This window comes from Anser anser, assembly GCF_964211835.1.
Source record: "Anser anser genome assembly, chromosome: 1".
In the NCBI taxonomy this organism is placed as follows: domain Eukaryota; kingdom Metazoa; phylum Chordata; class Aves; order Anseriformes; family Anatidae; genus Anser; species Anser anser.
The window spans coordinates 61,286,597-61,310,555 of NC_139720.1; the positions used below are offsets into that span (position 1 = coordinate 61,286,597).

At 47.3% G+C, this 23,959-nt stretch overlaps 2 protein-coding genes across 7 annotated transcripts in view; one reads left to right on the forward strand and one right to left on the reverse strand.

Moving 5' to 3' along the window:
• Positions 1-23,959, reverse strand: part of LOC310905611 (protein mono-ADP-ribosyltransferase PARP12-like) — a 113,416-nt gene that overhangs the window by 23,293 nt on the left and 66,164 nt on the right. The gene's annotated exons all lie outside the window — the stretch shown is intronic.
• AKR1D1 (aldo-keto reductase family 1 member D1) overlaps positions 5,006-23,959 on the forward strand; it is a 33,726-nt gene continuing 14,772 nt past the window's right edge. The window contains exons 1-2 of the mRNA XM_083852210.1: positions 5,006-5,290; positions 21,154-21,321. Coding sequence (XP_083708336.1) covers positions 5,198-5,290; positions 21,154-21,321 — 261 coding nt within the window. The 5' untranslated portion in view covers positions 5,006-5,197. The remainder of the gene's footprint in view (positions 5,291-21,153; positions 21,322-23,959) is intronic.

Below are 23,959 nucleotides of genomic sequence, written 5' to 3' on the forward strand. Positions count from 1 at the left end.
GGTGGGACCAGCCCCCGGGAAGCCTCCTTGCCTGGCTGGGTGTAAGCACAGCCCCACGGCCACTGGGAGCAGCCGGAGGATAATGCATAGCAGCTGCTGGCATTCCTTGTGTGCCCTGGGCGCAATCAAGCCCAGCAGTCGACTGACTTTTCCAGCGTTACTGAGAGCAATGGAACAGCGTCAAGGATACCTAGGAATTTCCCTTTTATCATAGCTGTAGCCACAGCGCGTTTATAGGAAGCAGAAGGGATCAGTGGCCCAGCCATCAAGTATTTTCCTAATTCTCTCCCCAGCACAAGTGGTAGGCACATTTTCTCCCTCTCCTTGTACTCTCCTTACGAATCCAGCACAAGTGCTGTACCTCTGCTGGAAAAATGGGGCCATCTGAGGTTTTTGGAAGTTATGCATTGCTTTCTGGGTCTTTCAGTGAAAAGTTTCAGCAAAAGCACACGTGTATGATACTGCCAGTACTACAGAGCTGTAAGTCAGACACCATTTGAAAGCAAACTTCAAGACTCCAAGGCAGGACTTAACCAAACCAAATCCTGAGCAGACATAAAAATTATTTAAATAAACCAGAGCATGTCACTTAAGCGTTTCATTGTTTGCAAGGTAGTGTATATGCAACAGTGGGAGGCAGGGGAAAAGTGTTTGCATAGAAACTCCTGAGAAGGCCCATTATATCACACTTCCCAACAAAGCCCAGGCTGTTATCCCGGCTGTAATCAGTCTCATTTTGCAGCAGAAATGATCAAAGGGAAAAGATCTTGAACGCTCCCATACGAGAAAACCCTTGGCCACTGAGCAAGGAAATTACCTGGGCAATATAAGGTATCACTCATCTCACTGGCTGTCCTTGAGAACTAGACCATGGCATACAGGAAGATAATTAGAAGCTGAGAATATGGAATTAGTAGATGCTGCAACATTTTTTTTTCCAGATAAAAAGCATTTTCCAGCTCAGTTTAGACCATTTGTTTCTATACTGAAAAAAGCAGTAAGAAAAAAAAATCTCATTTCATTTCTAGTTCACCTACAAAACACTATGCAGATTTATTTCTTGGAGTTAAGAAGAGAGATTGGAAGTTTCTCTTTATATGCATTAGTTAATCGTATTTAGTGAGGTAAAGGCAAAAGAAATATTGGTCTTGACACATGCTACCAAAACCTCTAAGCTAAATAGTTGTAAATATACATTATAAATAGCTATTCCACAAGCACAATGGACGCATGCTAGTTTATATGAGGTATTAAAGGACTAGGCTGAAAATATGCAGACTTTAAACCCATGTTTTAAGAAGTTCTAACCAAAAACACATGCAGAGTATGCATGCTAGCAGATAATTACACATAGTGAAGCACAGCTCATACAGAAAATAGAAACAGTGTAGCAACATGCGTTTTTTGTCTAATAGAGAAGCCCATATAGTATAAAAACACTTCCTATTTTCCTTCTAAGAAAGCTAACTTTTTAGGCACTACAGGTCACCAGCCTCTAGAAACTCACTAATCTAATCTGCGATGTGTAAACACACACGAATTTACAAGACCCAAGAGAATGCTATTTTTAACATCTTCCCTTGTCCAAAACATCAGCTTGCTAAGAAAAGAAAAAGGACTGGCAACCCACAAATCTCAGGAAAAATAGGAAACCTAAATGCCCATCCTTTCCAGTCAACAATTCTTTCTCATTCCCGTCTTTTATCTTCCGAAATCCAGGGAGGCTGTATTTAAAGGCCACAACACATTTTCTCCTGTTCCTGGGTTACTCAGTAATTCAATGCAAAATGAGAAAAGGGGTGATCTCTTTCCTTTAAAAGACTGCTGACAAACTTTATTTGGCTAAGGGGGCCATTAAACACTTTCTTTAGCTGAGATTTCTGTTATTTTTAACAGGAAGAAACCTCAGCTGTCTGATCCACTTTTCCTTTAAGATCTTGTATGAAATCATTATCTGTTGTGTGCATATACATGGGAACAAAACCATTAAAGTATAAGCTGCTGCTTTTCAAAACCCTGTTCTTTACTGGTCTGAGATGACTAATGGAGCTATAAAACTGCACCATCAATCCGGGAATCATGCATATACCTTAGCTGCTTTTTTAAGGTGTATTTCTGTGCTTTACAAGCCTTGCTAGAGGTTGCGGACTTGTGACGATAGGATGGTAATTCTCATTACTTGCTCCTAAAGCCAGGCTGAAACCTCGTTGTTTTTATTTCCTAGAGAAAGAGCTAAGATCACATCTGCATTTTATAAAAGCTCCTGAATAGTTGCTGATCAACAACAACCAGCAGCCAAAGCTTTGCCTCCAGAAACTTGCATTGTTTTTCAGTTGGAGTTGCTAGATACAGTGCCCTCGTAAAAAATCTGGTTAAGTCATTTAAGCTCTGAAGCTGAGAACTATACTTCCCTGAACAGCTATCATTAATTGTTACTAATGAGAATTATATCCAAAGGATTCTGGACTGCATTGTTCAGCTCCCTTTGTTCTTTAAAGGGTACTCATCATCAAGCTAAAATCCACCAGTACTTCTAGATTTTGTGAAACAAAGCTATTTCGAGCTAGTAACTCAGTAGTAAATAGGGAAAAAAATACATTTTCCTATCTGTTTCCTGGGTTTTATTATAAGATCTGTGCAGGCATTAAAACAGTAGGGCAGGGAGCCGGAGCTGCGGTGGGAATTAAGAAGTTGCATGTGTAAAAGCGTTCACGCTACTCGCTATTGGCTAGGGCTGGGGGAGGACTCATAAACCTCGATGCAATTTCTCCAACCAGCACATGGGCTGAATTTTACAAGGACCAGGCTCGCAGTGAACCAGAAGAGAGGCAGCTGATGCCTGCTGCCCGGGGGCTGCCGGAAACCCCCACTGCACCGAGTGCCAGGGGCTCGCAGCGCAGGGGGGCCTGGGGCTGCCGGGCTCTCCTGGCAGACTGCTTTTCCTGACCATTCCTAGAAGCTGGAGTTGTTCTCCTGCCCCAGCTCCCTTTTCTGTGAATTACGGCAAGTCCATCAGCCCCCCTTCCTCAGTTGTTGGGGCTCCTCGTGCTTTTTCACGTACCCAGGACAGGCACCGCAGGCACAGCCACGTTGTGCTTAGTTTGGGGTCACGCAGAGCTCAGAGCACGCAGAGCTCTGATGCTGGAGCAATGGATCCAGCTGCTTGTGTCCCGACCCCAGGGCAAATGAGTGAGCAGTGCCATAAATCCCCCACAAACTGCTGGGTTAGGGGGAATGATTGGAAAAGTGCTAGGGTGGGCTTGGAGAGTGGGAGCTCAGGGGTAGGAACCAGCCACGGGGCAGCGGGGCCTCTTCACAGGATACCAGTTGTGGACTGGAGATGCAGGTGCCCCCGAATGTCCTCTGCCACCTCAGACTTCTCTACTCACACCACTTCCATCTCACTCCATGCTGTTCTCTGCTGGAAACAGGGCAGAAGCAGGTCTATAGCTAAGAGCTGCGGCAGGCTGTTCCACGCACTGGCATCGACTTGTCCTCCCACAAACACACAGAGTACACTTACACATGGCTGGCATGGAGGGAGGAGATAAGAGCTGCTCCTGAAACAAGCAAATTGCAGCCAGTTACGCTGGGGAAGCATGGAGGAGGTCACTGGGTTCCCTTCCTCCCTATCCCGTGGGAACCCCTGCGCTCCCAGGCACCCGCAGCTCATGATAACGTGGGATGGGGTTCAGCAGATCTAAGCTGCCTACAGTGCCCACATCTAGGCTGTAGTTTGTCCCAGCTTTGCTCCCCGAGATGATAACTTGGCCACCTTACAGCTAGATCTTTGCAGTACGTTGTGCAGGTGGTCAGAAAAGCCTTGGCCTCAGTTCACTTCCCAAGGAGCACTTTACACCATGGCGTGCTATCCTTGTCCTGCAGCACTGCACGTGCCATCTAGCAGAGATCTAGTGGGTTTGCACTTAGTCATGAGCTGCTTGGCAGGTTCCTACCAGCAAAAGCAGCAATTTTTCAGTCTCCACTGGAGACCCTTGAAGGTGTCCGACCCACAACACTGATGTAAAAGGCTCTCTTGGCAGGGTGTTCTTCAGGCAGATCCCCAGCCTTAACAGCCACTACCTTTTCCCCAAATGCAAACTAGCACCCAGCTATTGATTTCAAGAACCCTGTGAAGATGGCTTATGTGATGGATCCATGAACCCCTCCTTGAATTGCAGACTTGCTAAACTACTGACACGCACAGAAAGCTAGGCATGGTATTACAAGAGTGAAAATAACCTCCCAGGAGAAGGACATTGCCATGGCCAAGGAATAATCTTCTCTGAGGGCTTACCTTCAGGCAGAACTAGGAAGATATGGAAGGCCATACATTTCAAAATGAGATAGGGAGAGCTCGGCACAGCACAGCTGCAGGACACAACGTAGCTGGCTCAGGCCAGAGAACATCTTTGCAGCGCGGAGTAAAAGCTTGGCCCCGAGTGGACTGAGAGAGTCGGAAAGGACAGCAAGAGCTGTGGGTTGGATTTCACAAGGAGCATTGTCCCCTTCAGGGATAGCAGCAATAGGAAATGCATGCATTTTTTCCACCGTGGTGCAGGGCTAGACTGCGAGGAACTGTAATTCGGGACTCACACTGAGGCAAGGGAACAATTCACCACCCTCCTGGCTGGGATTTTCTTCATTCCTGCCTGCCCCTAAAACACCGGTCGCCAACCTGCGGACGGGAGGGGTGCCCGCACCCGGGGCAGACACCAAGCGAGCCCCATTCCTTTTAAAACCCTTTCACCCCCCAGCAGGAAAACTTCCCAAACCCGCGTTCCCAAAGCCAGGGAAGCCCCGGGGAGCCCCCGACCCCCTTGGGCGCGGGCGGCTCCGCGCTCAGCGGCGCGCCCCGAGTTTCCCACGGAGCAGCCGGTGCTCGGCGCGACCCGGCGGGGCCGAGCCGAGCCGAGCCGAGCCGTGCTGAGCCGTGCTGAGCCCTGCCGAGCCGGGGCGGTGCGCGGGGGCCGCCGGTGTCCGCGGAGCCGGGGCGGGGCGCGGGGCGGTGCGCGGCGGGGCGCGGTGCGGGGCCGCGGCGGGCACACGTGGTGGCTCAGCCCCCCAAAAAGGCTTCTCCCGGCCGGCGGCAGCGGCCACTTCGGAGCTCGGCCCCCGGAGGTGGGTCGGTGCGCAGGGGGCTGGCTGCGGAGCGGCGCCGCCCGGCCGTGCGGAGGCAGCCCTACCTGGCGGCACGATGAACCTGACGGCCGAGAGCCACCGCGTCCCGCTGAGCGACGGGAACAGCATCCCGCTGCTGGGGCTGGGCACCTACGCCGACCCCCAGAAAGTAAGTCCGGGTCCCGGGGCAGGTGGGGAGCTGCCCTCCTGGTCCTTTCCTCTCCTCCCTCCCGCGCCCGGCTTGCTTTTTGCTCCTTTCCGCGCAAACTTTAAAGAAAAGAAAGGAAAAAAAAAAAAAAAGAAAAAAAGAAAAACCCGACTTCTCCTTAAGAGCACCGGCAGCGCGCAGAGGAGGAAAGGTGGGAAGAAGGGGGGAAATATCCCAAAATCCCGCCGATCCCCAAATCCTTGCGCTGCGCGCCTCGCCTCCCGCACCGCCGCCGAGCTCCGCTCTTGGGGGCGCACGGGGAAGGGGCTGGGGGCCGGGGACCCCTGGGGGTGCCGCGGGCAGCGGGAGGGGAGCAGCTCCAGGAGAGAACCGGGTCCCCGTAGGGGGTCCCCGAGCCCCGTCCCCGGGCGGGGGCGCCGCGTTTCGGCTCCCCCGGGCTGGCCCCGCTGCCCCCGGCACTGATAAGACAAGGGATTTCGGACCTTCTCGCAGCTGGCCCCGCCACTTTCCAAGGAATGTTCCTGAAACAAAGACCCAAATTCCTGCATCCTGATTCCTGCGGCTCCCACAGCTGACTGCCAGCGGCCAAACCACTCTCAAATACTCTGCATCCCTCGGTTTTGTGCGTCCCGGGCAGGCATCCCAGCTAACTGTGGCACTTTGCTGCTGCGTCAAGGCCGTGGAAGCACACCTGATGCTTCTTCCCTCTGCGCACCTGGGAGCACTGAGGCAACTCCCTAGCAGCTACCTTTCGCTCTCCTAAGCGGACTGATCTTGCATCAGTTCTTTTTTGTTTGTTTGTTTGAAGGGAAGCGAAAGAGTTAGCATCGCCAGCCCCCTTCTTGTGTAATAGTATCAGAGCTGAGATGCAATGTTACATGCATGACTCTGCTTACCACGAGGTATTTAAAAATACCATTTTTAAGAAAATTCTTGATTAAAGCCATTTAACAACCGCTAAATGTGGCATATTAATAACAATGTCAAAGAAGACCCTCAAGAAAGGCTGCTGCAGGCAGTGTATGAGTGATACAGAAGGGGTGTAAGAAATCCCCAGAGCTGCCAGTTTCCTTGGTTAGCAGCGCCAGTTCACACAGGGAGAATCAGTGGGAATCTGCAATTTCAGAGGCTGGGCACCGTCCCCCACATCACTAGAGTTTCTGGAGATATTTTTAGCTAGTGATGTTCCTTGAATAAGGGTTAGCGAAACAAAATTAAGCTCCCTAACAGGAGCTTTAACGTACCACAGCCGAAGATTGCATAATTCGGTGACAAAACAGTTCTGAATAAACTTAGAGCGGTCTTTGCAGTTCTGCCTGCCATGCCCCCAGCCCGCGGGTTGCTGGCAAAGGGGTGGCCCAGCCTCACCGCGCTTCCCACCCACAGCCTGGGCGAGCTGTGGCATTATTTAGCTAAAGTAGGCTGGGCAGCCTTCTCGGCTAAGAGTAACCCTGCTAAGAGTTCACTCCGCAGAAGGTCGGATGTCCTGAAAGCACCGTGGCCACAGTCCCGCTCCTTCTGCCCCGGCCCTGCAAAATCCCATGTCCTCCTTTGCCCGCCTGCGGGTCAGGGCAATGGCGAGCCCTCCCCATGGAGCTCATCCAGCAGTCATCAATCATTTTTAGGTGCTGGTGGTTTCCAGCCGAATCAGCCCCTGGGAATTGGCTTTCTGCGTGTGCCTCCTTTGTTTTGTGGTGAGGGAAGGGGAGGACAGGACAATGCAGACAGGACTTTGCTATGGCAACCCCAATTAAGAGCAATTGCAGCCGCTGTGTAAGGACACCCTCCGTGGGGATGGGTGCGTGTCCCAGCCACCCGTTCACACTCCCCCCCCCCCCCACATCTGTAGGAGTTTGATTCTCTGAGCTGTCTCCCTTGCACATGATAAACACATTAGAAAGTTGTGAGCGAGAGGAGGAGCTGAGAAGAGGTAGCAAAGCACTGATAAGTCGCTTGCAAAAGTCTCATTTTCTCAGGAGACCAGGTGAAATACTACGTGTTGATCCGGAGGTGCTGCAGCCCTATGCTAGGATTAGGACAGTGTGTTTGAGTCAGGGAATGTGCCAGGGAGGGCAGCTGGGGAAACGTGGTAGCAGGGCACTGCTGGATTTGTTGCAGGATTGTTTGCAGCTGCTGGTTGGTGATGGGGCAGGGCATTTAAATGGGTCACGGCTTAAAGCCTGTCCATCCCAAAAAGGCTGCTTTGCCAACGGGAGGACGGGGGGCTTCTGTCAGTGTCTTGCCATGGCACGAAGTGTGGCTGAGCTGGGACAAGCTGCTCTGCTGAGTGCTGACTTGTGCCTGGCACACCTTCCACCGGGATGCCTGGCAAGGTTTCCATCCTGTTCCTCTTGCCTAGAGAGTTGAAAGGGATTGTGGCAACGAGGGACAGTTTCAAGGTTTACCTTAGTGAGCAAGGCTATAAACTAGCACTGACATGTTTCTCTTAAAATGGTTAGCTGTCGCCTTTTGTGGCTGAATTGCTTAAGAAGCAGCATCTGAGCCACCCGTTTGCCAGTAGTGGGGGCAGGCAGCTGGTGGAAGTCATGGTGCCAGCCGTCCCGAGCACGCTATTTCTGCTCATGAATCAGATCTCCGAGACATGTAGCCATTTCGTGCTTTGATATGAAACGCAGAGCCGCTCACTTGTCAGATTATTCATCTTGCTCTTGGAGGCGGACTTTTTTTCAAAGGTTATTCACCCTGGCACCTCCGTGTCAGAGCAGCTTGTCCAAAACAAATCTGTTTTCTCAATCTGGCGCTGTAGCCCAGTAGCTCGTAATGAACCCGGGACGTTCTTCCTGAAGTGCAGGAATGCGCCCGCTGGTTAAGCAAACCAGGCATATCTAGCTAGCCACGGAGCAGGGAAAGCTGTTCCTCTGACGGCTGGTTACAAGGAAACAGAGGCAGGAGGCCAGCTTTCATGTTTCGGGCTTTGTCTGGGTAAACTGCACAGCAGCGCGTTCAGAATTGAAATGTGTCAGCAGCTCGTCTTAAATAACTTAATTGTTCTCCTAAAGACTACTTCAGAAGATAAGTCCTGCTTCTGCAGTTGTGAAACATCAAACAGAAAAATAAAATCTGTTGACTGAAGCTTGGTCTCGTGCATGAGCTTACTGACTCAATGAAGCGTATCACTCAGCTGGAGCAGAGCTGGCTGCTGGGGAAGAGGTCTGTTTGACAATCAGGTTACTTTGCATTTTTTGAAAGCTTTTTCCCTGCACTTAAAGGAAAGCTGCTCTTCTGGCTGGGTACAGGTTGAACTAATTGCTCGAGACTAACAACACTGATAGTGCAATGTTGGGAGTTTTTGTTTTATTCTCCTAGCACAGTGGGAAAATGCAATGAATCCACTTGCTATCAGCTCATCTCCCCCACAGGAAGAAAGGAATTTTCAGTGGGTCATAGAATTAGTGATAAATTTGGACTGATTGTTAAAGAAGCTATTAGAAGACATTTTTGCTGCTCTAAGTGGTGTTTCCTATTCTTATTTTCACGGAATGCTAATAGCTGTATTACCAAAAAGCTTAGTTTGCTTTTTGGTGCAGATGCCAGTGCACTGAAGCTGATTTTGTGCTCTCCTTGCACAGGGAAGGAACCAAGTAAAATCTAGCCTGCCATAAATTTGCCTCTCCATCCTAGCAAGGATGGACTCAAGCAAAACACTGAAAATCTCAGTTGCTGTCTCCTTCCCTTTTTCTCTCCTCCCTTCTCCCTAGTGTCCCTTCCCTTCATGGATTTGGGTGGGAACCACAGCAGAAGCAGGGAGTCTGGACTATCAAGGCCCTCCAGACAGCTTTAAAATTTGAGGCCAATTCTGCCTCTCTCTGGCTGCGTGGATCCTCCTGGCAAAGCTCCGTGTGTGCAGGAGCGGCTCTGCCAAGGCTGCACATCCAGCTTTCCCTCCCTGAGGGCCCCCAGGCCACTGACTCTATTCTCGAGGGTATTGAACACCTTGGGGAGGAAGGAGGGAGAAGGCAGCCCCAGGGGGGTGGGAGGGGAGGATGGAGGAGGACAGCCCCCTCGTTGAGCCTGTAGCATCGCCCAGTTCAAGTGCAGAGCTGGATCAGAGGGTTGGTTCCCAGTGGTACCCACACCTGGCGGGCAGCGGACGGGGCATGGGGATGAGCAGGCTCAGAGGGGAAAGGTGCTAAAAACGCTCCTAAATCCTGGAAATCCTATGCCTCGTTAAAACTGCACTTATGCCCGCTTCACTTCATAACTCATCCCTGTCAACACGGCTAAGATCACCAGCCCAGTGCCTCCACATAAATACTCGCTGTCTCCCTGGAAGGTCAAGGGGCCTTGGCCGCACATCCTCTCCTGCCTTCCTGTTTTGACTGAGGGAGGAGAGGGCTCGGAGGGAAGGTTGTAGCAACCACACTGTACACAGGCACTGCTTCTGAAACATAAGATTGGGCAAAGCGCTCAAGAATAGCACTGGGTGAGGGCTTTTGGCAAGTTGTGACACTACTAAAAATGAGGTTCTGAGGTAGCCAAATCCATTCATAAATTGGAAGCAGTTTTGTGGAATAGTTTCAGGCAAAACAAATGGCAAAGCATTTCATTTTGGGCACTGGCAGTACAAGCTGAGGAATCAAAGGATTATTAAAGCAGTTGGAGGGAGCAGTTGCCTTACCCCGAATAGCCTGCTGGTTAGGGAACCCACTTGGGCGGTGGGAAACCAGATTCAGTCCTCCCCTCTGCCTCCGGGGATCAGATTCGTATCATGCAGCCCAGGGAAATAACGTGATTGTGGGGTATGTGGTAGCTTGTGGGGGGGGCAAGAAGAACCACGCACACATGGGAGCGGGAGGAACACCCATCCCACAGCCCGGTGGCTCTGGCTGCAGAAGAGCTCTGCCTGGTGATTTCTCGCCAGGCAGGAGAGACCCATGCCTGAACCCCTAACTGCCACAAAGTCACCCTCATGAGCACGAGCCTGCGTTTTGCTTAAAAAGGGTTGGCTGGTTTGAATCAGGGAAAGGAAAAGTTCATCCAGGGCTCCCACATCCGATCTGAGTGACCAAGTGAAAAGTCTTTTTTGGATAAGTAAGAACACTGTTTTGGCACTCTGAATTACTTTTTACACCCAAGCTAGAAGCTGAACAGAGTAAATTTTTGCTGTATAGTCCCAGCAGCCCCTAGTGTTCTCGTAGGAGCTTTTATGCCAAAAATGTTCCTCGCACGAGGGTGCACGCAGAAATTATTTCAATCAGCCCTAATGGTGTGGGCTGCATCTCTGCTGCAGGCTGCCCTTCGCTGGGGCTGGCCGTAGGCTACCCTGAAGTCAAGAGAGGTATCAGTTAACTTATCCCCATGGTGAGATCTGGATCCCTAAGCTGCAGGCGGGGGGGATTACACATGATTCAATTCTCTTTGTTTTCCTCCTGGCCATCAGCAGCTTCTGAAACATGATCGGATGGAGACAGCAATGATAGCAAGTGACTTGTAAAGAAAGTCACCTGGCTTGAACCAAATCCATGAAATGGATTGGGTATTGAAAGTCCCAGGCAGGAGCAATACCCGAGATCTCTGCAGTTGGGGTTGAAGCTTAAAGACTTCCACGTCCTGATCTCTTCGCTATTAATTCCTCCTTCTCCAAATCCAAACTTTCTTCTTCATCCTAAGGCAAACCTCCCACTCTGCTACAAGATTTTACTTGAAAGAAGTAATAGAGGCAGAAGCAAGCAGGAATTGCCATAACATGCACCGTGTCCTTACAGCCTTAGTTTATTTCCCACAGCACACTATTAAACAATAAAAAAAAACCACAGTCCTATTAACATGAACAGTAACACACAATCATGTATGTGAACTCAGAGAGTACCTGGAGTATGAAGTTAGCTCTGTAATGAACCTGCACAAAATCACCACAGATGTAGGCCAGCGATACATTTTGCCTTTTTTTAGCCTTAAAAAAGGTATCTGGAATCCAATTTGAAAAGAGCTGTGGGGGAGTCAGCTGACATACTTGGCTATGAAGCCTCATATTCATGCCCTGAACTTAAGAAGTAAAATAAGTTCCCAGAAGAAAACTTTAAAAATAAAAATAAAAAAAAATGGTGGGGCCATATCTCCCTAGCAGCATTTCCACAGGGCATTGTGCCCCTTTACAGTGCCCACTGGTGACCACTTCTGGCTTTCTCAAGCCATTTGCTTTCTGAGCAGCAGCATTTCCCCGTGGGTATTAATCAACCTTATCCCCAGGGAGCACTCGGGAGCAGCAGAGCACACAGCAACATGCTGCCTCTCAGGGCCGGGATTTCCGAGGTGTCTCTCAGGGTCTCTGAGGACATCCTCAAGCCACACTCCCGAGCTGAGACCCGCACACATGAAGCAAAGGTGGGAGGAAAGGAGGCACATTACAACAGCCCAGGGAGAAAGCTGTGCCTGAGCTGCTACACGTCCAAGACGGCTCTTTGCCTGCATATGAATAAACCATTAGCCTAGCCTTCAGGCTGAACAATATTTACCCCCAAACTATGCTTCTGTAGCTAGATCAAAGTTATGACTCAGCTGGTTTCCCGCTCGCAGGACTAGACCATACCCCAGCCGTTCTGCTTGCAGCGTGCAAGTGGCACACCTCGCCTTTGGTTACGGGCAGCGATGCCCTCGTTGCTTAATCTCTCGGATTTTACTCCTTATTCCTCAACTAAGTCACAGTTACTGGCAAGGCCTGGTTGCCAAGAGTGGATGAAGGCAGGATTTCTTAGTATTTGGTCCCCAGATGCCGGCATGAGGCAGCAGCAGGCGCCAGCTTTTAGCAGGCAGCAGAACAACGTGGCTCTCAGGCAGGAGGGCAGCCAATGGTTTGGAAACACGATCAAAAGCCCCGTAAGAAAGAAGTGACAGGAGAAGGAGTCTGCGCGAGGCTTCAAGAAACTGCAGTGACTCTGGGCTGTGTTACCGCCTTAATCCATCTCTGCTTTTTGCTACGGAGGTGGCAAGCATGCCAGAGCACGAGGGACGAACGCTTAAGGTACTGCTGTCCTTCTCATCACAAATAAATGAGGGTACCGAGTAGAAAAATGCAAAAAAAATCAAATGGTTTTCAAACAAATCCTGCTTTCATCACTGACTTTTGCTAAAAATCTTAAAGTTGCATGACACATTTTATATTTCCCTATCATATATGCTTTAATGGCATATTTGCCACCAATGAAGAGCAGAGTTCATTTAACTTGCAAATAATCAGAACCTTTTCCACTCTGCCATACAACTTTCCTGCTCTGCAGCTGGAACAGTCTTTCTACACTCCTGTGCCTTCAATGCTTTCTCAGCCGTGACCTCTCCTCCCCCTGCCTGCAACCACCTCTTGACGCCTCAGTTCCTGCTAACTCCCTGTAATCTCATGTTATACAATGGAACAGTTTTGGCTTGCATAAATGCAAGATCGCATCTCTAACTCATTAAGAAAGAAAAATTAAGTCATCTAATTATATATTAAAAAAAAAAAGGACTTGTTAATCGGAAAAGGCAGCCTTTTTTTTTTTTCCTCCTGATATGTGGCAAGCTCAAAAGCTCCTACCTTTTGCGCAAGAACTGTCCTTTTACTGGTGAAGTTGGATTTGACAAAATGACTTATCACCCTCTGTCAAGCTGGAGAAAAGATTCTTGCACATAACTTTCTTAACAATGTAAGCTGTGTTTTTATGAGTTTTATTTGCACAAAGCTCTATTTTATTGGCTCTAAGACAGTGCTGAATTCACAGAAATGCCTGTTTACCTCTCTCTATCTTCTCTGCTGAAATCTCTGTGGTTCTTTATTTCTATGAATCCCATAGCTTACAAGAAAAAAAACTGATAGTATGACTAATCTCTGCTTCGTGCCAGTGGCTTCTGTGGTGTTTCCAGCTCTGAACACGATGAGCGTCTAATCATATGTGGAAGATTAAAAGCTTCATTCACTGAAATGGTCAACATGTAAAATGCCTGATGGGGATGGGCCTAGTCTCAAGGAAGAGGGCAAATGAAAGACTAACTTTCTAGCTACAAAGTTCATCAACCTATGAAGCAAAGTGGCCACAAAATTGGTAGTTGCAGAAAATGGTAGATTTCTTAGTTTGCCCTGATGAGCAGATGGCATCACTGGTAAGTCAGAGTGACTTAGCCCACACCCCCAAACCTGAATATTCCTTAAGCTACAGGACCAAGAGATGTATATCCCCCTTCTGCAGGGTGGATGACCCGGGCTGATGAAGGCGTTGACAGCTAGATAATCGCCTGGCCCTGGTGCAGCGAAGCCTGTGTAATCCAAGCGGAGGGGCTGGCTCTTGCAGCCAACCTGGCACAGCTTCACTTGGCTCCCGGAGGCAGCACCGACACACACGGGCTTGGATGCCGCCGGAGCGCTCCGGGGGCAGAAGTTCCCAGAGCAAGGCGACATTTAGGAGATGACAGCTTTGGCTCTGAGCTGGTACGGCTCTCAGATGGTGGATATCAGATGCTAACATCACCCGCTGGAGCTAGATGTGTGGCTGTGACAGAGTGTGGAACTGCATTTAATCGGTCCAGATGCAAAACTAACAGAAGGTTAATCCAGATAAGCTTTTAAGGACGGTAGCACTACCCAAAAACAGTTTTAAGGATTCTTGTTTGAAAAGTAACCAAACAGGAAGCAGACCTTTTCCGTTCCATAGCTGTGCACGGCAGTGATGAGCACGAGCTGTTTCAATACATCCCTCTTCCAAAAACTACAAAGCTAGCTGTTACCAATGCAAGAATATGCAGCCCAAATATTGACCAAAAAAAGATTACTTTTTCTCTTTCTCTGGCTTTGTAAAGATGCTGGATTTTTAACCCTGCCCAAGAGCCATAGGGAAAGCCCTTCTATGTAAACAAAAGTTCTGCAGTCTACTTTACAGAAGTGGAGACAGGGAATCGCCAGCACTGTTGAAGAGAGTGGAAAAACTGAACCCCTACAAGTGAGTCATCTGAATTAACATGACTGAAAGATACACTTTTTGGCAAGAACAGTTAGAGCCCAATTTTCTAGGCAAACCTGCTCCATTTTCTGAAACGTCCCTGAGTGACTCCATACGCTAAACGTGGCCGCGCACTCCCACGTGTCCCTGGTTCCGTGCGGTTCCCCGAGGAACAGCGTAAGCATGTTCTTACAGCTCATGTGGGAAGAGAACATCTGGGCTGTGTCTTCGGTTGACCCAGGAGGCCATATTTGTCAAAACTTGAAAACGCTGTGCAGAAAATGCCTCTTTAAGCTTCATCAAAGCCAACTTTTGTTGGTTCAGCTAACTAGGTGGTGGAATTCCCCAAGCTTTACATCTGCCTTCACAAAAGTTTCTGCCAGCTGGTGCCAGAAACCTCTCCCCATTAACTCTAGGGAATGAAGTGGAGGAGCTACTGGCAATCTTTGCTTTCTCCCTGCTATTGCACAAGCTGGTGCTTCATCCTCCCCTAGTACCTCACACATCCCTGGGATCACATTTCTTGTTTGAACGATGTTTAGCATCCACCCTTTCAGTTAGATGTGTGCTTTCTAGGGCTGGATATTGTGTGCTCCAGCTCTACAGGAAACTGTCCCAGTACACCCAGCTGACACTGCGAGCATGGGACGCCAGCATGCACATCATTTTCTTCGTTTGCTTTAATCCTCTAGCTGCTTAAAATTGGGGCACAGCAGGCCTTTTGCTTAGGCTTGCCTTAAGTGAAAACTTGCAGCGATCCTCAAGCTGAGGATTCCGCAATCAAGTGGTAAGAAAAACTCCAGCAGCCTCTGCCAGCTACAATAATAAGGCTTTCCTGAACACAGCTTTGGCTAAATCCTAGAATAACAGTGTCACAGGAATTCTAGAAACGCTAAATCTGCAGTTATGCAATCTAGGTTGCTGCTGTTCAGGCAGTCAGGCCACAGGCTTCGGACCACTGATGAGACGTCACACGAGACAGAAAGGCAACCCTTGTCCACGCTCATTTGCAGCACGACCCGAGGCAGAGAGCATCGCCATTCACTGCATCTACTGTGGGTGCATTTGTCATCCTCCACTTTCTAACCTAGTGCAGTGCTACAGAGCATAGCCCCAGGCCAGCGTAGCAGCCCCTTGCTGTGCTCCCTGCCGCCGACCTCAGCTCTACCTGCTTTTGCAGAGATCCCTTCTCCGGGTTTTGCTTCCCGGATGGTGGCTGCCAATACTTCCGGGGGAGAAAAGCCAGATTTTCATGTGTACAAGAGAGAGAGATGTGCTGGTGGTTGCGTTTTCCAAGAAAGAGGTGTACGGTACAGCTTCTTCTTTACAAGATTAAACAATTCTAAGAATGTACCCTTGTGCAGCTTACATCCTCTGGCTTTATAAACTCAACCTGCACTTTCCTGTAATGTCTTCAGTACACGTTTTCTATGCTGTGCTCCTGACATCTTAAGCCAGTCCTCTTTGCCAGTTTTTCTGGAAAACAGGCAAATGGAAATAAGCAATTGGGCTTCTAGAAACTTGCATAAGAATCTGTGTGTGAGTGCCGAGCTCTGGCAACGGAGGCGCTGAGCCCAGGAATGTACCTACTTTCTCCTTCCTGTATTTAGCTGACTAAGATTCCTAAACAGCAGCTCCACATCTTAAATTATAGGTTAGCACTGGAGCACTTAGCCCACAGTTTGGATCCCTTGTGTAATTCAGCTGCAGCTTGAGTCAGATTTTTTCCAGGAGTTGGCCCTGTCTTTCCCAACACCTCAAGCTCTTCCTCCCAGGATCACCAGTCCCGGAGGGGGGACTGGATACCACTCACTGCCCAGGTGAGGTGCTCAGAGCTAAGGTAAACTGCTCATCCCGTCAAGTGTTGCTTCTTCAGCTCCCATGAGCTGCTAAGGCGGGGGCAACTCTAAATCTGCGTGAATGAAATGAGGCAGAGCAACACGTGGGAACCTGTCAGACTCTTTACAGTATGTGCCAGTAAGGAAAAAATGACAATACTGGTGTTAAGTCATTGAAAAGCACTGCCCATGGGAGCTGTTCATGTGGTCTTGCAAGATTGCTATCTACCACTGATATGTCCCGTTAGCTTTGTCTTTGGAGGTAGCCGTAATCACTCTGTATCAGCTAAAAAGTAGATAGAAATTGCTGACCAGAAAAGGATGCTACAGAAAAAGCAGAATGACTGGCATGAAGCTGAAATGCAACTCTAAATTGCAGTACTGTGTTGGACTACCCCAAACACTGCTAAGCAAATACTGTCCTACTTGAGAGGCAACAGCAAAATTTGTGGGTAATCCTGCACAAAAAAAAAAAAAAAAGTATTCTCCTGTGGCTTGATCACGTGCAATCCTGAGTAAAACTGAAGCTGTACATTTTCTGTGGTAGGGAGAATAATTTCTGACAAAATGGGATGTGATGGAAGGTGTCTGGAATAAACATTAAAAAAAATTGATGGTCTCAGAGGAAAAGAGAGCATACCCTTTCAGACAGGCAGAACTGATGAAGCACATTGCTTTTTCAGACTCATAAAATGTGGTAACTGGCCAGTTGGCTACTTCTTCTATGGAGAAGGGGCCAAATTGCTTCTTCCTTTCTTTCAGTGAAGGTGCAGATCTGAGCCTGCTCCCCACATCCTTCTGCCAGATTATATTTACCATAGAACATGAAGGAAGTGATTGCTGGTTTAATCTGTCATGTGTGCCAGTAAATCAGTAGGTTTACAGGCTATTGACCGATAGAGGGAAAAAGCTGCAAGTTGTTTCTTTAACCTGTATGATCTTAAAAATAACTTAGATGCTATTAAAGGTGTTCTTCGTGAAAGAGCAAATGGTTCTTGTTAACTGACCAGTTTTTCTTTCATCAGAATAGTTGTAATAAATGTAATACTTTTCTGGCACACAGTCACTGAATGTAACAGCACTGCAGATAAAATCTGGCTTACAGTGTACAAGTGGTTATAAAATTCCAGTTCTAAAATAACAGCCCTTGATCAAAGTAGCACGGTTGCAGGGCACACTGATTAGAAACTGAAACGTTAATTATAGCTAAGGATCAAGCACACTTCTTATCTATGGCTAAATAAAATGTAATAAAGAAGTAAAGATTTGTCTTAAGGCCAAAGACTCCTGAATGACTACTGACAAAGCGCAAAGGTTTATAGCGCCGAGACATTTCAGTACCTCGTCAGGCATTCGTACTGCTCAAAGCCTAATCCCCACTTACTTGGGAAATGGTGTGCGAACACATGGAGGCCTACCTGAAGAGAAAAGACAGCATGGGCAACCATTCTTGCTGGTGGGATGCACCACCACCTGTAGGTAGGCTAACCAGTGAGGCTGCTGAGGTCTGGCTGCCCTGGTAGAGGTGAGCCACTGCCCAGCCCCTACTCCCTTTACTTCATGAAAGACTGAAAATTGAGAAGTCTCAGGCTAAGCAGGTGAGTAGAGGGGAGAGATCCAGGCTTGCGCCTTCTCTGCTGGAAAGACAGATGAGCCATGGTCATGATCTGAGTCATCCTGCTTTAATACGGTCTGTCAAAAACAATGGAATAAGATACGACACTTAAGGCAGCACTTCTAAAAAGTGGCATAAACCACAAGATAACTAGCCTGTGCAACTCATCAGCGCAGTTTACCACAGCCCATTACTGCAGGCTTTGGAAGGATTAGAGATGTGAAATGCTAGAGATGATAGTTTCTCCATCAGAATGAAAATAAACATACAGTATAAAGTTTCCAGACTCACAGACGTCCCAGGCCTTCAGCTTGGAGGGTTCAATAAAGGCATTTTCCAAAAACCATTCCCTAGGTTCCCTTGCATTTTCATCTGAAACACCTTAAACTAGAATCTGTCAGAGCTAATATACCACATCAGATGAAATGAACTAGCACAATGAAAACATTTGTATTTAATGTAAACCCGTCTCCAGCCCTTAGTAATCAAGGTGTGATCCAAAAAAAAAAAAAAAAAAAGCCTCCTCCAGCCCCTAAAGAATAAGATTAATCCTTTAATCCTTGAGATGGAGGAGTCTTTCACAAGATTATTTGTACAGATGTATATAAGTCCCATGCAGAAGAAGAAATACATACAGCTCTAACATAAACTAGCCAATTCAGCCAAAGGCAATTGAAGTAGCTGCACGCTTGCTCATTTTCCTCTGTTCCACCCTCCTGCCAAACCTGCAGTGATACCCTTCTGTGGTATGCGACGCTCTGCTCTTCTTTACCTATCCCTTCTGCTTCTCTTACTGACCAAATGGCCCCAGTGTCTGAGAAAATTAGACAACCGAGAAAATCAGCAACTCAGTAATCAACTCAGAAATCCTTGCTTTGCGGACTTTAGTTTACAGTTTGATGAAACAACTGGGAGCTGTGCTGATGCCATCTGACAAGAGCAAAAGAGAGGTGAGGAAATCTTAGGATCAGGTCCTTAACCCATTTTCAGGCTTTCCAACATAAGGGAAAAAAAAGAAAAAAAAACTTTAAAAAACCTGTATTAAGGTAATATGTCACTGTAAACTGAATGTTCTGGTTGCATACACACATGTAACGGAAATCAAACAAAAATGTCTAAAAGCCACAGTTATTGAAAAATCAGGTTTCATAGAGAAAATACTGACCGCTCTTTTTAAAATATACTTCTCTTTTGGGTAACCAGTCACCCCTTGGACCTGAGCTCACAAAAGCTTTAAGCTGACCCCCCTTGCTCTGCTGGTCAGCCCAAGCCTTGCACCGATGGCTACAGTGCCGTGCAGCTCGTTGCTGCGGCAGAGCTCTGAGGTTACTGTCAGCAGCACCTGCAGACTCGCAGTGCTCGTGCCAGAGCTTTTCCTCTCTCACCTTCCTCAGACCCTGCACTCATAGGTTCAGGCAGCGAACGTATTAGATGTTGTCACTGCTCCGTGCCTTGCGCTCCTGTCACGCTGCCCAGCATGCCCCGAGTGAAAGCTAGCCACCGACTGCTCCTGAAAGGCTTTTAGCTGCCCTGATCCTCATTACATCCTATCAACAGCCAGGCGAGGGCCCTCAGGGGGCTGAGCATGCCCTTCGGAGGCTCCCACAGTGAAAGCAGCAGCATTCAAACAAGTGTTTCTTGTCTCTCTTAATTAAGCAGACAATATTGCATCGTCACTGCTCTAATTACTTGAGCATGTCAAATTGCACCATTCTGCCTCTCGGCCCTCTGTAATAAATCAGGGCAAGCACAAACGGCTTTACGTTTTAAGTAACATTTAGGCACTGCATCTTGGCGTGGAAAGTCTCCGCTGAATCTGAACAGAAGCCAGCCCAGTCCTGTCTGACAGCAGCCAGCCCGGATGGGATGCTGAGGAGCAGAGCAAGTTGGCAGGGATACGGTCCCATTACTCCAGAATAACCCACTGCCAGCCCCCAGCTCTGGGATTTTAAAGACAGAGATATTGGCCCCCTTGTGTCTTCAGTAAGCCTTTCTTCCATTAACCTGGAAGAGTAGTCCAGGGTTCTTGCAGGCTGCAGCAACCTGTGGCAGCTATGAATTTCACACCTTCCAGTTCAGCAGGTGGTGGAAGAGCAATTGCTAATTTTATGGGAAACTCCTGGGAAGCCAAGCCGAAGGAAGGCTTGGAGGGAGACAGTGATCCCTGTGGGGAAAGTGGTCCTCCCTAGCAGCACCTGATGCCAGTCCCATTTTTTATCGTTCCTTGTTGTCAGCAAAACCAACAAATTTGACATCCTCTCTTCATATCCTGTCCCCATTCCAGATGTCTCTGGCTTCTGTTTTCTTCACAGGAGAAGTTTGGTCTTGGTCTCTCACTTGGAAATAGCAAAATTGACTTTTTGATATTTGCCTGCTGGCAGACAGCAGCACAGCAGGTTGACTCACCCTATTTCAGTTTTCCTTCGAGTGAATCAGATGTCCTTCTCTTAGCAGAATAATGCCTATGAAAAGTGGGAGAAAAGTGTTGCCATGTGTTATTGAGAGCCCTTAACCACCACTGCTTAGAGCTGCTCTGCTCACATATTGCAAACTCTGGCAACAAGGAGATGTTTTTCAGCCCAATTTCAGTGAGCAAATGCTTTCAGTGACCAGTCTTATGCTTTTTTGCTTGGTTTGGCCTGCGTGTATTTTGCTTGCCACATTGGCTTATGGAAAATATGGTTGTTCCGGAAAGAAAACATACACACAAAAAATGCTTACTCTGAATTTCAGCAAAGATGAGTAAGCATAAGTGCAGCACACAGTACAGAAATGTGCCTTGAACTTATTAAGAGGTTTTTTTGAGTTCATCTTAAACCAAAGCAGTAAGAGGTGTATACACATACACTAAAAGCCTGCTGATTCTTAGCCACACTGTAAAGCAACTGTCCACAGCTGGGAATACCAGTAGACCCCCCTGAGCTATCGCCCTTCGGACTGTGATGCCCCCAATTGTAAGTCAGTTTGAGGAGAAAGAAGTCACACCCAAATTCCTTCTTGCCCTGCTGAAAGCCCTGATGGGTCACAAGGTATTCAAGGAACTTCTGATTAGACAGATGTTTGATCAACTCTGTCCAGCCAAAAAGCCTTCTTCCATTTGAGGAAGGGAATTTATTGAACAGCTGTTGTAGGACAGCCTTTACTCTCTAGATGAGAAATTCTGAAATCATTTCCACCTCAAATATATTCAGTTCCTACTTTCTGAGGACTCTTGTACTCTTTCTTTCCTAGATGCATAGCAAATGTTCTGCTTTTCCAGCTCATTTTTCCAACCTGGTTCCACATTTATGACAGTCTTGAAGAAAAGTATGCAGCACATTTTTGTTCAGAAGTTGAAACACAGGTGTTTGGGGAGGCAGGGGATGGTTAGACTGGGTGAACTCCATCATGAACCTTGTGGCTATCTCAGTAACTCTAATATATTGAAAGAGAGGGAAGCAGGATGCTCTCTTGCATACTTTTATTCTTTTTCTTTCCCATTAGACTCCCAAAGGCTCCTGTTTGGAGTCAGTGAAGATTGCCATTGATACTGGTTATCGCCACATCGACGGTGCTTTTGTCTACTTCAATGAGCATGAAGTGGGCCAAGCCATCCGGGAGAAGATTGCTGAAGGAAGGATCAAGCGAGAAGACATTTTTTACTGTGGCAAGGTAAGAAACTTGTGCTCAAATTATTTACACTAAATCCAGGATTTCTGTGAATGGGCTTTCTTAAGAATGCCAGTGCTCAACATCCGGCACATTTCCAGACCCAACGTCCTTTGTTTTTCTTTCCTAGCATTTCCATAATGCCTCGGCAATATCAGCACTAGATTTGATATAAAGCACAAGAATCCCTGTTGTCCTCAGCTTAATGCTAAGTTAGCAGTGAGAACAACACAACGTGCATTCTGCCTAGTAAAGTAGGCATTTGCAAGTTCCGACCATTGCTACACACAGTGTTGCTAACCGAGGCTGTTACTGTCCCACGTGTTGTGCTGGCACAAGCATTTGTATAGTCACATGCTGAGCCAGACATGGACAATAATCTTTCAAATGAGTTATTTTCTGTTAGAGCAATTCCCCATACAGGTTTGCCTTGAGATTGCACAATGAACGGGGTGGGAGCAAACACGTGCATGCCAGTGTCTGTGTACGGGAGAACAGCAAGTGCTTGTGTTGGTACCGCTGCCAGAAAATTACTCATCAAGCTACACCCTAATTACTGTATCATCTGTCATTAAAGACTTCTCTGATTATGAATCAGCTCAGTTGGAGAGAAGAGGTCATCACACTTCCGCTTTAGAGCAGCAAGTCTGGAGTAGTGCATGAGCTACTTAATGCTTTAAAACCCTAGCTATAAGAGCCGATTCTCTGCTAGAAGAATGAAATCCCTTGCCTGACAAAGTGTATGATAGAAGCTGCTACAACCACGATGACTAGATTGCAGGTATAAGAGAGAGAGCTCATTGCACGTTGCTAAATAAAGATCAGATGACCCCCAGAAAGTTCATGGTCTCTGCCCAGTTTCTAATGGAGTTTATGGCCTCAAGTTCCCCTTCCGGCAGTGCTACTTTGGACCTATCAGCCTCATATTTTCCCTTTCTCCTTTCCCAAATAAGACGTAATCCAGAGAAGTTACTCAGCAGCCTTGGAAATAAATATCATGATTCCTAGAGTGAAAGATCTGATGGGATAAAAGGTCTGTTTTACTATGAACAATTTGGTTAAGCTTTATGATCAGGGAAACTAAACTTCAGATTGGGTAGTTTGCAGACCAAGTGGATTTTCAGCAGCTACAGAGCAATTTCCAAGTAAAGCAATTTCCAGTCTGTAAAGTATGCAACTCTTTTCCTAGTTCCCTTCTCAGTTCTGCTGGTAACAACCTTGCCATCTTGAGAAAAGCTTCAAGTCCTCAGATTTTCCACCTTTATCAGGGTAATCTCTCAATCTCTCATAAGCCAAAAAAGTTGATTTGGGTCAGGCGAAATATTTAGTTTCAACTGTTTTATAGCTTCATTACAGCAAATTACCAGTAATATTTCAAATCAAAAACACAAAATTGTGCCAAAAGTTTAGAACCAGATGTACTAACAATATTATGTCTTTAACTTTCCCAACTGCTTCCCCTGCAGTTTATTTTTCCATATAAATTTTTAGGATCTGCAAAAGTGCATCTCTTGGTAAAATTTTATCTTGATTCCAAACTTACTTTATTAGGGCTTTCTATGTTCAGTTGTCTGATCTAATCACCCAGTGATTTTCCCCACTGCTTAAACATTGAACCATCTGTGAAACCACATCTTCTGTTTCTTGATTATAAGTTCAATTGTTCCCTAAACTGCAGGTCCTGCTAGTCTCGAGGTTGCAATTGGCAGCACCGCAATAGTCAGTGCCTGTGGTTCCAGCCTTCCTCATGACTGTGAGATAAGACACACATGGATTTATCTTTCTATTGTGTCCTAGTTTTGCTCAACAAAATGAGGGTTTTATTTTAGGTGGTCACATTAAGCATCTCATTAACATTCATTAGAGCATCTCTGTAGTCTTTAGAGTATTCAAGGGCAGAGGTGGAAAATATACAGCAACCAACTCAATCCATCACAAGCCAGATTTTCAAAGGCTTCACAAGTCATTTTCACAGCCACTCTGAACCTCCCAGGAAGACTGGGACTGGATGACCCTTATCTTAGGAGCCTACATATCTTCAGCTTTGTGTACCTTATGCACTTAAGCATTGCACAAACTATAGGCAAGTATCAAGCCACCAATAGATACATCAGCCATTCACAGGTAACTGACCATTAACTGTTGAATCTTCTGGGAAACATGGTGATAGACCACTCCTGAAAGTAGCAGGTGCAACAAAAAACGTGTTTGTTTTCACCCTCTTTGAAATCGTAAGTCCTGAAAATGCAGAAGACTCTGCACACTCAAGCCCACCATGCAGACCTTCTCTTAAACAAAGATGATGCAAACCAAAGGTCCATCAGCGGGTACTAACAGGAACAGCCCTGCTGAGTGGCAGTGTTACTGGAACAGTGAGTTGGTGCAACCGTGCTGCATCTGCCAGTTGAAATCATCAGCACTTGCACTTGGCTCTTGCTGCTGGCTGGCTGATCAGGCACAGCAGCTCAGCATCCAGAAATTTTAGAGGTTTTCTATCAATTGCCAACAGCTCTCTTGGCTTATATAGCAAGACCTTTTTGGTCTCCTCTTTCATCCCAGGATATTTCTTTCATTAAACTAAAAGTAACATTTCCAGGAAATGTGGTGTCCTGAAATGCCAAAGCCAACTGGCAGCTTTGAC